At 35.4% G+C, this 14577-nt stretch overlaps 1 protein-coding gene across 1 annotated transcript; it reads right to left on the reverse strand.

Moving 5' to 3' along the window:
- Positions 1-2956: 2956 nt before the first annotated feature.
- LOC131614272 (uncharacterized) lies at positions 2957-7612 on the reverse strand. The gene is made up of 7 exons (XM_058885882.1): positions 7314-7612; positions 7117-7233; positions 6700-7017; positions 6365-6622; positions 6203-6277; positions 6007-6122; positions 2957-3083 (listed from the first exon to the last, which is right to left on the reverse strand). The coding sequence occupies exons 1-7, from the start codon at positions 7341-7343 to the stop codon at positions 2957-2959; spliced, it is 1041 nt and encodes a 346-aa protein (XP_058741865.1). The 5' UTR covers positions 7344-7612.
- Between the last annotated feature and the right edge of the window lie 6965 nt (positions 7613-14577).

The raw sequence follows: 14577 nt of genomic DNA on the forward strand, positions 1-14577 counted from the left end.
TGACCAAGTGAGCTACTAATGCATTAAGATATATACACGCTTCCAACACATTATATTTTAAACTTGCATTTTAAATTGAAGAATGGCGCCAAGGCCACCTTCTTCTTCCTCGTGAAACAACAACATGAACAACAATGGAGCCAAATTCAATCTCTCTCAAAACTGAATCAATTTTCACAAAATAAAACATCATTCTGATTAACTTTTAAACACGAGTTCAACCATGTAATTTACAAACATTTATTCATCCTCAAACATGTTAATTTCTGGAAAAACGTATGAACTCTAAAATCCATTTTTAAAATTAAATTCTCAAGTCACAAAATCAAGCCCTAAAACCTTAGGGCTATTGATCCTTACATTATTCTGAGTGGAATAATATCAAGTTTTGCAAAGATTGATGCTTAAACAAGGGAGTTCAAAGTTTGAATTTTACCTCTAAAATGAAACTCAAACCTGGCAATGGGGCACTTCCAGAAGTGTGTTCTTGATCCTATTAGCTTCCTGGGACCTTGTGGAAGCTTTATGGGTGCTCACATGAACTGGAAACCTTCTGGATCCTCCTACTCGAAGTTACCTACAAAACAAGAAAGTGAAAATGGAACTTGGGGTTCAAAGTGTTACAGCTGCAAATAAATGGTTTACATAGCTTGCATATGGTATATAGAAGGTATTCAAAGTGATAGTTTGGCCAATGTGTGAATTTGGAGAGAGCTTGAAGGTTAAGGCTTCAAAGGTGTGTTAATGGAGGTGAAAATGATGATTCTGAGTTTGAAGTGTTTTGGAGGTGTATGGGAGTGATGAACAACTTCTAAATGATGTTTAGAAGGTGTTTAAAAGGTTGGTTTGCACTCAGAACCATTGCAATTCAAAATGGCTCTCAAAATGCAAAGACACAAAAAATGAAGTTTTGGATCATATGGTGACTTGGAGATTTCTTGTGTGTTTGATCATGGAAGCAAGTCCCTCTATTTATAGGCCAAAATTAGGGTTTGTTGGTGAAGGAATAAGATCAATTAGAGATCCCATGTGATACTTGTACTATTTTGCTTCTTTATGAAGTTACGTGAAATTTGTGGTTTCAATGGAATGGTACAAGGCTCAAGCATGCTTGTGTGACTTTGTTCTGATCATTAGATGTTTTCTTGTTGAGTTTAACTTGATTTTTCTGCAAAGGAGACATGGGGGAGGCTCAAGGGAAGATTGGTTGGGATTAAAGCCTCTTTTTCAAAGTGGAAGTGTGATCTTTCTGCCATTAATGGAATGATTCAATGGTTAATGTCTTAAACACTTGGATCATAGCTCAAAAGAGAGTGTAATATTTTGATTATGGTGTTTTAAACAAGTTAGAGTGGCTGTACTTTGAATACTTTTCATATTTGGATCAAGATTCATCTTTGTTCTTCATGTTCATACCTTCCATTTCAAGTGCCATGAAGCCATATTGACAAAATCATATCTCATAGCTCAAGTGATGAAAATTCATGCCAATGGTCTCTTTGGAAAGCCCTTGCTACATACTTCTATCCACTTATTAAAAATTTTCTCAAACTCTTTTGGGATCATGGAGAAAAATGGCCACAAAGTTGGAAAAAATTCAAGTGAAAACACAAATAAATTCTAAGTTTTTTTAACATAAACTTCTTAATTCCATATCTCACAAAATAATCACTTTTTGATGAAATGAAATTAATGTCAAAGTTGTTTATTCGATAAAAATCTACAACTTTCATGTTGGGAGATTTTTAAGTTTGTAGGTGAAATTTGAAGCTCCCAAATTGAGGTCAAAATCACTTAAAAACCCTAATTTTGACTTTTGTTGACTTTTTTATTCTTGATGAACTTTATTGATTTCTCTTGGTTAAATGTCTTCATTAATCATATGTTGATGATTTGAGTCCTTAAAAGTTCATGGTTGACTAATTTTCTCAAAAGTCAAAGGTTGACCCACACAATTGACTTTTTCAGATGAAATACAGTTTTGTGGATTCCACATGAATCAAGTTCTTCTCTTCAAATGAATGATGTGAATTGATTATAATGTTGATTTGCATGCCCTTGAATCATGGTTTGAGTCTTGGAGCCATGTCCTGATTAAAAGTCAATCCTCCAATTAAATTAGGTCAAAACCTTAATTTGGGCCTCAAGTGAACTTGAAAGTTGTTGATCTTGAATTAGGCCATCCTCGGGCTTTGATATTTATGGGAGAACAATTTGAATCATAGGATAATGTTGAACTTCCTTGTGGGCCTCAAAACCATAGTTTGCTTAGTCTCTTCTTTGATTAGTCTCTAGTCTTAGGACACAAGCAACAAACAACAATTTTTTGTATTTTTGGTTAGCAAATGATATATGCATGATGATAATAATGATGATGATGATGATCCTATTATTTGGAATATGATGGGATCTCAATATTCAAAAATTGGGGTACAACAAAGCCACCTTTTTATAGACAAAAGATGAAGCATATATGAAAACAATCTATAGACTTTTCAATGTTGATAATCGATTATTTAAAGTACATAAATGATTATGGCACCCCAAAATGGAACATTTTGATTTATATCCATTGTCAATCATTAAGATACTGCTCCAATCATTATTAGTCATTACAAAGTGATATAATCGGCTATCATGTAGGCATAATTGACTATCCCTTTGTAAAACACGCTTATAATTGACTGGGTAGTTCCCTAATTAATCGGCTAAGCTTTTAAAACATTTTAAGGTAATTTTCATAGAATAAGAGAGACTTTTCAAATGGTTTAAAGAGTGTGTGTGATTTTCCTTAATAAAGTTTAGAGGTAGTCTTATAGCTTTACAAGCGTAGTCCACTCGATCTAGACAAGATGATCTTTCACACCTTCTCTCTTTCACAACTTTAAAGCTATTGTTTTCTTGCCACATTATCTTTGAGTTTATAACTTAACTCTAACCTTGATTATTCTTTAGATTAGGCTTGAGATAACTCTTCATAACAAAAATCCATCATCAATATAACAACTTGACCAGAGATGTTTGCTGACTTCACCGAACACCGCTTGACATAAGGTGTTGTATCCAAAGATAGCCATAGATAACTTATTCACCAAGCAAAATTTATCACCACATCTTAATATTCCCAACCATAAATTTACATTTTTATTTTCAATATTTGATCAACACAACTTGATATTTAAGCACATCCTATTGATTAGTGGTTTAGAAGATCCTTAGGATTCATCTAGGTTAACACATATTTACCAATATACCTTAGGTTTCATCTTCATATAAGGCACCACCATTTGATCATATTTGACACTTTGATCTTCAAGAACCATCACGTGAAAAACATGTTAAGCACCATCACTTGATCAACATTTCAAGCACCATCACTTGATCAACATATCAAGCACTATCACTTGATAAACAACATGTCAAGCACCATCACTTGATCCATAAATGAAGAAATATAACTTGATTAACATATCAAGCACCATCACTTGATCTACAAAATGTCAAACACTATCACTTGATCCACATATTAAGCACAATCACTTTATTAACATATTAGATGATATTATATGAACTAATGAGCCTTGAACAACAAGTCTTGTTAAAACTTCTCTTAAGAGTGTTGTCAACATAAAAACAAAATTAATAGTTTGTTGTAGACTTCATACCTACAAGCACATCGATCTGTATCAGCTTCACATATAGGACACACTTTATGTCCCTTAATGTTTTACCAAACAAACTATCGTATGCATGAAAGTCGTTGATTATGCAATACAACATAACATTCATACTAAAACTTTCCCCTAAATACGCATCATCAACATTAATGTTTTCTTCCTACAAAACACTTAAATATTTAATCAATATACTTATATAAACATCTATGTCGTTTCTTGTTTTTCTTGACATGAAAATATTATATATTTGTGTTTCATGCACAACTACAAAGATAGGTTGTAAATTATGAGAAGAACATGCCATGAAGTACGTTTAGTAGTTAAATTACCAAGCGGGTTCATTCCTTTCACTACAACACGGAAGGGCTTTAAAAGCGCTTTTTTTGGCCTTTAACAGCGCTTTAAAGCGCTGCCAAAGCCAGCGCTGGCGTAGGCTACGAAAGCGCTTCTAAAAGCGCTCTGGTAGACCCCCCCTATGAGAGCGCTTTTTCCAGAAAAAGCGCTCTGGTAGACCCCCCTATAAGAGCGCTTTTTCTGGAAAAAACGCTCTTATAGGGGGGTCTACCAGAGCGCTTTTTCTGGAAAAAGCGCTCTGGTAACCCCCCCTACTAGAGCGCTTTTCCAAAAGCGCTTTGGTAGGTTGCTTTTTTTTTTTCTTTTTTTTTTTGATCTTTGGCAGCGCTTTTTGTAACAAAGCGCTTTAGTAGGGGGACCTTTAAGAGCGCTTTTTAAAAGCGCTGTCGTTGCTAAATGAGATATTTTAAAGTGCAGCCTATAATTTCAGCCTCCCAGATCGACCTGTAATATTTTCGACCTGTAATATTTTCAACCTGTAATATTTTCGACCTGTAATATATTTTCAACCTGTAATATTTTCGACCAGTAATATATTTTCGACGATATATTTTCAACCATAGGTAGGACTATATATATACTAATATAATACCATTATAATATCCAAAATTATATATATATATATACATCATTATGTCAATCAAACTAAATCTCTAACATCAACAATATGATACTTCAAATATTAATTGGCAACAATATGAACAAAGTTAGTAACCATATATTCTGGAGTACTATAATATTCTCTTCAAATCGACACAAATCCTACTACATGAATAGCTGATGAATATAAAATTGACACAATTCCTCTTTGATTTCTTCCAACTTAAGTTTCGGGTAAAAAGCAGCACGGAATTCGTCAAAGTACTACAGAATAAAAACATAATATGAATGATTTAGTTAAATGTAATAAATTATAAGAAGTTATCTAATTAAGTTATAAATCCATACCGTGATTGAATCTCTAATTGATTCATTTGAAGGATTTCTTTCATAAACCTCAAAACAAAGTATCCGCAGTCTGAACTGTTCCGCTGTATCGGACACTACATAGAAAACAAATAAGAATTTATAGTTGTCTTGTTTTATCAAGTAGCATAAATATTATAAGCAAAATTGTGAAAAATAATGTAGCTGCACTTTGATCCAAGTAATGTTGTTTGATTTAGTCCGGGATACCTGTGCGTCTCGTTGACTTCGGAACACTTGTATTGATCTAACAAAAATATAAAAGCATATATTTAGATCAATCTCACAAATAATTAAATATATAAATATACAAGAATATTTAGAACGATCCCACTTACAAATCAATAATTTCCTTCATAGCCGGATAATTGCTCCACTCACCATCTACCGAATTCAGAAAATATACAACTTCTCTTATCGGGTTGATAGCAAGCAACAACCAGTGTGCTCTATAAATTAAAACAATAGGTTATATAAAAATTTTGCTAAGCAAAAGAAACAAAGATTAAATGAACCAAGAATGAGAAACTAACCCTACTGGTCGGGTATTATACGCCCAAAGAATCAGACTTTCTGTATTGCCGGATGACATGAATCTATCGACTAAGCGCTGTCTAACTGATTCCAGTTCCGAATCAATTGTCATTCCGCTGCAATAGGCGGAAGACACGAAACGGAATCTGTTTGACAATGCAGTCCCGCGCAACACTCTGTCATGCAACAACCTTAAATAAAAACATTATAAACATATTAGCGGATGAGTGAAAAACATAATAAACATAATGTGTAAATAAATTGTTCGACTAATTAAATAATATATCGGATGAGTGAATATTACCAGATGTACGAGTGCATATTAGCGACGCCTAGTTGTTCTTGTGTAAAAATCTCTTCCAAGTCATCTATTGCAATATGTGAAATGAATTCAACACCAAAGATACCTTCCTCCATATTGATTTTACGGAGAGCACCTTCCTTCAAATCGGACATATCAACAAGTGTTCCGAGCGTCGTCCGATATCGAGGAAAAAAAGCACCACCTTTTTTTGCCGCTTGCTTCGGAGGACCCTTAGGCGGTACGCTACGAACGACCTGTGTCACTTGTTGTGACTCCCGAGCAGATGCCTAAAAATCAAATAACGATCGATAAAATATAAAATCATGGAGTTTTACATTCAAATTATATATTAACACCTTAAATGTACCTCTTTTAGTGATGCAACAGACTCCTCCTCCTGTAAAATCCCTTTGCCCTTAATTGCGGGTTTTGTAGGAGCAGTCTAAAATTAAAATGTAAAAAATAATTAACGTAACGGTGCAAAATTGACATTCGAAAACTAAATGATTCATAATGGTTTTGAATATACCTCATCACCAATGATAATGAGCTCCGAGGGCCATGCAACAAATGACCCTATTGCATCTCGCAGCAATGTCGTCTCTGAGACCATGTCAGGTACCGGTAGCACCGCATCATGATCTAATACAACATCCACCGATACTTTCAGGTGTCCATCCGGGAGCGGTCTATGGTGAAGTAAATCTCCCACAGTGTTGTGCACTTTTCCCTTGCCAACTAGGCGATAAGACGGTGACGATAAGTATAGTTGGCAAGAAGAAATGCCCTAAACCAATAGTAAATATAAAGTCATTATCGTTAATAAAATAGAACAATTTGTAAGGAAAAGAAATTTATAATTACCTCGGGAAGTTTTCTTTGACAGTTGAAACTAGCTTTATCACTAGTTTCTTTCACCGATGCAGTATTGCACTTTTCTCTCATATACATATCTTTATCTCTTTGCAATTCAGAGACTTGTGCTTGCAATTCCGCCAATTTTTGCAACACTTCTTCATTTGAAGGATTTCTTCTCCTAGGATGCTTGTAAAAAGAGGTTGGAGTCACACCATGACCCTTACCCCTCACCCGACCGGGATACTCAGGAGCATCTAGTGCTCTACTAAGTATGCTCCTATCATCTTGGTCCTCACCGGTGGACACCGATTGCGACAATGTCTCCTGTAATTCATTTACATTTCAATAATTATTAGTGGAGATAAAAAATCATTTATATATTAAAAACATTTGATTTAATTAAAGACACAGTATTATACTTACACATTCAGCATAAACTCTCTGAACATCGGGATCGACAGCTCGATTCTTGCCCACACGAGCTTCCTTCCACAACACATGTTCAGGAAGTGAAGTTTCCTCACTTTTAGACTCCTCTAACTATGCATTGACACAAATGATAAAATCGTCAAATAAAACACATTTAGACAATTAATTAAAATGCATTTCTATTTACTTACAAGTTTATCCTCTAAGCGTGCATATCCCATACGCCCTTTTTTGTATGGATACGCGGGTTTGGATGCTCTCGCACTATTCGTGGCACTCCTTTTCCGAAAATCTTCATCTCTTTGATTTACAAACTCAGCCCAATCTTTTTCATCAATGAAGATCTCATACTTTTTTGGCCGTCCCGGTGCCTCTTCAAGAAAGTTTCCATCTTTATCCTTAAGATAGGTGTTTGTCAAAAAAGCTTTCCACCCTCTATATCTTTTGCCGGCCAAACTAAGTATGTATCGTCTACGATCATCTGGTATCTCAAAAGTCCTCTGCAAAAAAACATACGCATAGTGTGTTAGTATAAGTAATTTAAACAATTTATCGTCAAGATAATAACAACAATTAACCATATATGATATATACCTGAAGCTCGTCCCAAATCGCTTTTTTTTCGCATCCAACTCTTCGCTTTTCATATTCCATTTAGCTATGGAGACCGGAATATGCATACGAACAAGTGTACCAATATAGCTTGTCAACTTTGCAGAATTTGGACCAATTGCTTGTTTATCAAAATTCCAATCCAAATGGTATACTAATCCTTGGTCTCTATGTCGAAAGATTCCCTTCATAATGGTGATGCCTCGTGCAACTTCTTTTGCTTCAGTATCAGGTGGAGCATTTGTATCCGTGGCATCTCTTTCTTGAGCATCTCTTTCTTGTGAGTTTTCTTGTGAGTTTTCAAGTGGAACATCTCTATCCGGAGCCATTGAACCTGTATCAAACAAACTAAAGCACATTAGTACACTATTAATAAGCTAACAATCTATACAAGTCAAATGGAAGTCAAACCATGCATGTACAAGTAAATCGGAAACGAAATCGGTACAAATCAAAATAAGCGTCAAAAAAGAAAGTTGTCAGAATTGAACGAAATTTACATGGCTATGGTAAAACGTCCCCACGGACTCAAAAATAAAGTCGGTTTTCCGAAATTCAGACCCTAAGCCCGACTTTTGATTACGGGCAGAAGCAAAACCGATAAAAAAACAGTCCCGAAATGTAAAGGTAAGTGCATGAGCAGCTCCGGAATAGTCAAAATAGTATAGTTACATGTAAAGAAGTCAACAAACGGATACATGGTTCAAAAGTTATGTACAAAACGAGAATATGCACCAAAATTGAATAAGTACTATACTATTGAATAAAACAATCGGTACAAATTGAATAAATCAAATTTGTCGGAATATGTATACTATTACCTTTATCACTAACGTCTCTTTCTTTTCTTGGTAGGATTCAGTTCTCATTCCCATGTTTACCATGTCCTTCCTTATGTTGAGGCCATCCTTAGACTTTCCTTGTATATTGAGTAACGTACCTATGACGCTGTCAAATACATTTTTTTCAATATGCATAACATCCAGGAAATGTCTTACGTACAACGACTTCCAATATGGAAGTTCAAAAAAAATTGACTTCTTCTTCCACCCACCCTTGACAAGTGAATGTGCAAAAGGCTTGCCAAACTGAGTGCTCACATCTTTCACCTTTTCAAAAATTTGATCACCTGACAAAAAAGGCGGGGCTGTACCATGTTCGGCCTTTCCGTTGAATGCTTTTCTCCACCCACGGTAGTGATGATTAGAATTTAAGAATCTACGATGGCCGAGAAAGACATTCTTCTGACAAAGCTCCAATCGTGTCGTATCGGTTTCATCTTCACAAACGGGACACGCCTTTTGACCTTTATTGCTGTACCCGGATAGATTTCCGCATGCTGGAAAATCATTAATTGTTCCAAACAACATCGCCCTCAAGTTGAAACTTTCCTTCCTATACCCATCGTAAACCTCCACACCGCTCTCCCACAAAAACTTTAAATCTTCGATTAAGGGTGCCAAGTATACGTCTATGTCATTCCCTGGTTGTTTAGGCCCAGAAATTAGCATAGATAACATCATGTACTTACGCTTCATACATAGCCACGGAGGTAGGTTATAGATCATAAGAATCACAGGCCATGTGCTATGCGAGATACTTTGAATACCATGCGGGTTCATTCCATCAGTAGACAATGACAACCGAAGGTTTCTTGCTTCTTTTCCAAATTCAGGATAATCAGTATCAACTTTCATCCATTGTAGTGAGTCTGCCGGATGTCGCAACTTTCCATCAATAATTCTTTCATCTGCATGCCAAGTCAAGTGTCTTGAATCGGTCTCACTACGATACATGCGTCTAAATCTCGGAATTATAGGAAAATACCATAAGACTTTAGCAGGAGACAACTTTTTCTTATATCGAGGGGCACCACATTTAGGACACTCATTCAACGCTGCATACTCGTTTCGAAACAAAACGCAATCGTTTGGACATGCATGTATCTTATCATAGCTCATGCCAATAGAGGACAACATCTTTTTGGCTTCATACGTTCGATTAGGAAGAACATTATCCTCTGGTAGCATATCTTTCATAAGGGCTAATAACTCTGTGAAACTTTTATCCGACCATCCGTTGTCCGCCTTTAAGTTGTACAACTTTAACACCGCAGACAATCTTGTGAATTTTGAATAACCATCATACAACGGTTTCTCTGCATCGCTTACCAACCTCTCAAACATTTTGGGACAATCCGCAAGATCTTCTTCAAGCGCTTCTGCAATCTCTTCGACTCGATCGCAATCGTATGTGTCTGTGCAATCGTCGTTTGAAGCATACTTCCTATTACAACTCGACTCAGCATTCCCGTTACTTTTCTCACCATGCATTTTCCAACATGTATAACTTCTATCAATTCCAAACCGTAGTAAATGGGATGCCAACTTATTCCCGTCAAACTTACCCCCATAACAGCAACCCAAGCAAGGACACGGCATTCGAAGCGGGTCTTTGGAGTGCGCAACCGCAAACTTAACGAATTCCCATGCCCCTTTCTCGTACTCTTTCGACAATCGGTTTGAATTCATCCATGTCTTATCCATGTCTTAATTAAGCTAAACAAATGCTTCTTGGTTTCTCTATCAGGTACTAAGGAATTCTGTCAAGAAAATAAATAGCTATCATCATAATAGAATACCTAATCAGAATACCTAATCAGAATACCCGATTTCTTAAAGAAGACATTACCTTGTTTCAAGGTAATATAAGTCCACAAACCAAAAAATTGGTTGAGAGACACTAAATTGATATTAAATAGAACCATAAACAATAAACTATAAGCAGAAAATAACAAACTATAAGCAAGAAGAAAGGGATAGTAACCTGAGTTAGACTTGATGTGGGAGATGGTAGGTTTGAATCGGCGTTGTACAAGTAGAAACCAGAGATTTCAAAGTAACTGTGAAATTAAACACACACACGATGCAGTTAAATACAAATATCATAAAAGTGAAGGAAGTAATTGCATGTATCTAGTTACATATAAATAGACATTTATATAAATAATGCATATATGCTCCACTGTACCAAACAAAACTCATGTAACTAATGCATGCTAACATAAACTACAAGATATTTATGTAAGAGCATCAATACAAAAAGAATAAGTCACAAATCTATAACATTGACAACACTAGAAATTGTGTCAATGGAAAGCAATTAATTACCTGTATAGTAGAAAGCAACTTCTTGAATGAGATCAAACTTTCACTCTTCACAAGTAACCCCTATCTAGCAAAGATATTCCTAAAAAATATAAAATAAAAAACTTAATTGAAGAATATAAAAATTAGGTCATAATCCATAGCTTAAAAAAATCAGCATTGTATCATTATGTCAAATTCATTCAAATTCAACTAAACTCACAAACTAACACAATTTTCAAACCAAAAATGAAACAAGATGCAAGAAGTCACATTGTACCATGAGAAATTGGGTTCAAAAGAAGTTCTAAATCCCTAAACCAACATCCCGGACAGCCATGATATACGTATAAATTGGCTCTCAAAATTCACTTCAAACAAGTTCAAGATGAAAGAAAGTAAACTCAACCATAGCCAAAAGATCTATCGATCAACCAAAATCATGCATATTCAAATATCAAAGCTCAACAATGTCTTTAGAATCAAAATCAAATAATATCAATACAAAATATGACTTAAGTCCACTTCAAAACATGAGATCAATTCCAACCACCTTTGAATCAATTAACTTAGAAACCGGGAAGCCACTACACCAACCTATTAACGCATACTTAAGTTCACTTCAAACATGTCTACACAACGAACTCGGGCAGCCATGAACATGAACCAAAACCAAAACTCAAAGAGAAGCACAATATCATTCAAACCCAATCTAATACAATATATGGATTATCAAACACTTAGCAAAAACAACCACCAATAGTTATACTCAAACCCGACACATAACTATGCTAATGTGAGTATTTCGAGCCATATAAAACATGAGAATTGAAGGCGTGCTAAATAGAGATGGAAAAAGGGGGGAAAATTCACAATGTGCTAACATATATAACTATAAACAAAACTTAATTTACTGACAAAGAAACTTCAAGAATCAAACAAGAGTAAGATTAAACAACAATTATTGAAAAAAAGAAGTAAACAAGAGTAAACGAGTTCAACTGAATTTCCAGTAAAAAAAAGAGTGATACACAGAGTAGGTAAATTGAATGTATCTCAGAGAAAGAACCTTTATCTGTATGTGTCTCTCGAATAATCTGAACAAAAGCCCAGAGTTGAACAAGCGACGAGCAGTGCCGTTGAGAAGAAGACGATGAGAACAATCAAAGAGCAGAACACTATGAGAAGAAGACGATTGAGAACGGAGAATGGTGGCTCACGATTTTATGAGATGGTGAGTTTTCTGAGTTTCAGATGAAAACGATGGAAAAGATTTGAGTTTCAGATGAAAACGATGGAAACGATTTTATGAGATGGTGAGTTTTCTGAGTTTCAGTTTTCTGGGCAGCAATGAAGAAATTAGGGATTTGGAAACGATGAAGCGCGTTTAGTATAATTTGTTTTTAAAAATTTTAATTTTAAAAAGGGTATGACAGCGCTTTTGAAAAGCGCTTTCGTAACTAAGTCTATACCAGCGCTTTTTAGGATAAAAGCGCTCTTGTACCCCACCCCCTATAAGAGCGCTTTTGAAAGCGCTTTCATAAGCCCCCTATAAGAGCGCTTTCAGAAAGCGCTTTCGTACCCCCCCACTATAAGAGCGCTTTCAGAAAGCGCTTTCGTACCCCAGCCTATAAGAGCGCTTTTTGAAAGCGCTTTGGTAACCCCCCCACCTTTAAGAGCGCTTTTTTAGCGTGTTTTTTTATTTTGTTTTTAGCGCAACCTATACCAGCGCTTTTTACTAAAAGCGCTTTAGTAGGGGTGCTGCTAAAAGACAAATTTGGTATAGTGTTTAATGAGAAGTCCAAGCCTAAGGTTTCTTGACTCATGGGAAAAATCTAGAAAAAAAAATCATTTTTCTTCCATTACAAAGAATTGGCTACATGAAATTTTTTTCCATCATATTTTCTTTGACTTGCATGCCATATAATATTATTTGTGACATTTACATTAGCAAACACTCTCTTGAATCTTAGAATTATCAGTAGGTACCACAATACCTTGACAGGAGGACTCTCTCTACTTACACCACCACCACCATCATCATCATCATTAGGGTTGTTTTTGGGCTTCAGAAACCGAGATCCACCCAAGAACCGGACTAGTAGACCTCGCCCATTGGGCCGACTAAAATAAGGCCTGGATTTTAATCTAATTCTCGAATGAAGATCCGGACCAATTATCCCATGAGTAACCATTTTTTTTTCATTTCCTCACTTTTCCCACTCCTTTAGTTACGCTACCATGTCTCTCATTCCTTCCTCCGACGACCTCCTCTTCCCCTCTCTCTTTCTGATCACGCTCACGCCAAATACTTTAGTGTAGTGTTACGAATTTTATGTGTTTTTCTTTTCTTCGTGAGTGTTAAGTATACCTATTTCAGAGAGAGCTATAGTTAATCGTTCAAGGCTTCCATAAACTTGTAATGTATTCAACCTTTTATGTTTGTTATTTTTCTTATACTATTCTTTATCTTTACCATGCTTGCATGTTTGATTTGATGAATTGTTTCTTACCATGTTTCAGTTTTGACCTAATTTTTTTGAACTAAAATGTTTTGTTTCTTTCTAACCTAAATATTTTGATTGTTTGGGAGTTTGTAAATGCATATTACAATTTTGACATGGGTTTTGTGTTTCATGTTTGATTAATAATAATAAAGGGTTAGGGTTTTCTGTTGTTGAGTTTTGGTCATAATAAAGGTTTGGCTAGGGTTTTTAAGAATTATTTGTGTCTTGTTCTTAATAAAGTATGGCTTATGTTGCTGAGTTTTGTTTTAATTTCCTATTACATTATTGTTTTATTGATTGTATTTTGTTCCATGTATGTTCAAGATTCCTCATTGACTCCAGCCATGGATGATCTGATTGATATTAATATGTTGTTTGATTACATTGGGGAAGAGCAGAAAACAGATGGAGATAACTTAGAGATTTGTGAGATGATTTATTTGGAGCTTCCAGTTCCAACTGATAACACTACTCAAAATACTTCCACTGAAAATACTACTACTCAAAATAACACTACTCAAAATACTACAAATGCTGAAGGGTCAACCCCTCAAGTTAACCAAGATCAGAGTTCTCAGAGTCAGAGAAATGCTTTTGGTAAAGCCCCTCGTCCCAAAAAAATTGTTGTTCATACTGAAATGGTGCTTATTGAAAGACCTGATGGCATTAAGAAGTGCAAGTGCATATGGTGTGGTAAGTTGTACACATATGATACGAAGTGGAAAAGTACCTCTAATGGTAATAAACATTTAGAAGCCTGTATTTAGAGAAATTTAAGGTTGATAGGTAATAATGACAAAGAGGTAGCAAAATCTAGGTTAAACATAGGTGATAGTACTCCTAGTTTGGAAACCTGGACATATGATTCTAGGTCATGAATTTCCTTTTTCTGTTATGGAAGGTGTATATTTAATAAGTTTCTAAGAGAGATTTATCCATGGCATAAAAAGATTACAAGGAAACAAGTTAAGTTTGATTGTGAGACATTTTATGAGGCTGGTAGAGTTAAGATGAAAAGGTTTGTGGCTTTGATTAACATGGTCATTCTTACCACTGACTTGTGGTGGTCTGGTGAACAGAGGATAGGTTATATTACTGTGACTGGTCATTTCATTGATTCAAAATGGCAACTTCACAAAAGAGTTTTATCTTTTAAGAATGTGCCACCACCGTATTCTAGGGAGGTTTTA

Source organism: Vicia villosa, linkage group LG6, assembly GCF_029867415.1.
Source record: "Vicia villosa cultivar HV-30 ecotype Madison, WI linkage group LG6, Vvil1.0, whole genome shotgun sequence".
In the NCBI taxonomy this organism is placed as follows: Eukaryota; Viridiplantae; Streptophyta; class Magnoliopsida; order Fabales; family Fabaceae; genus Vicia; species Vicia villosa.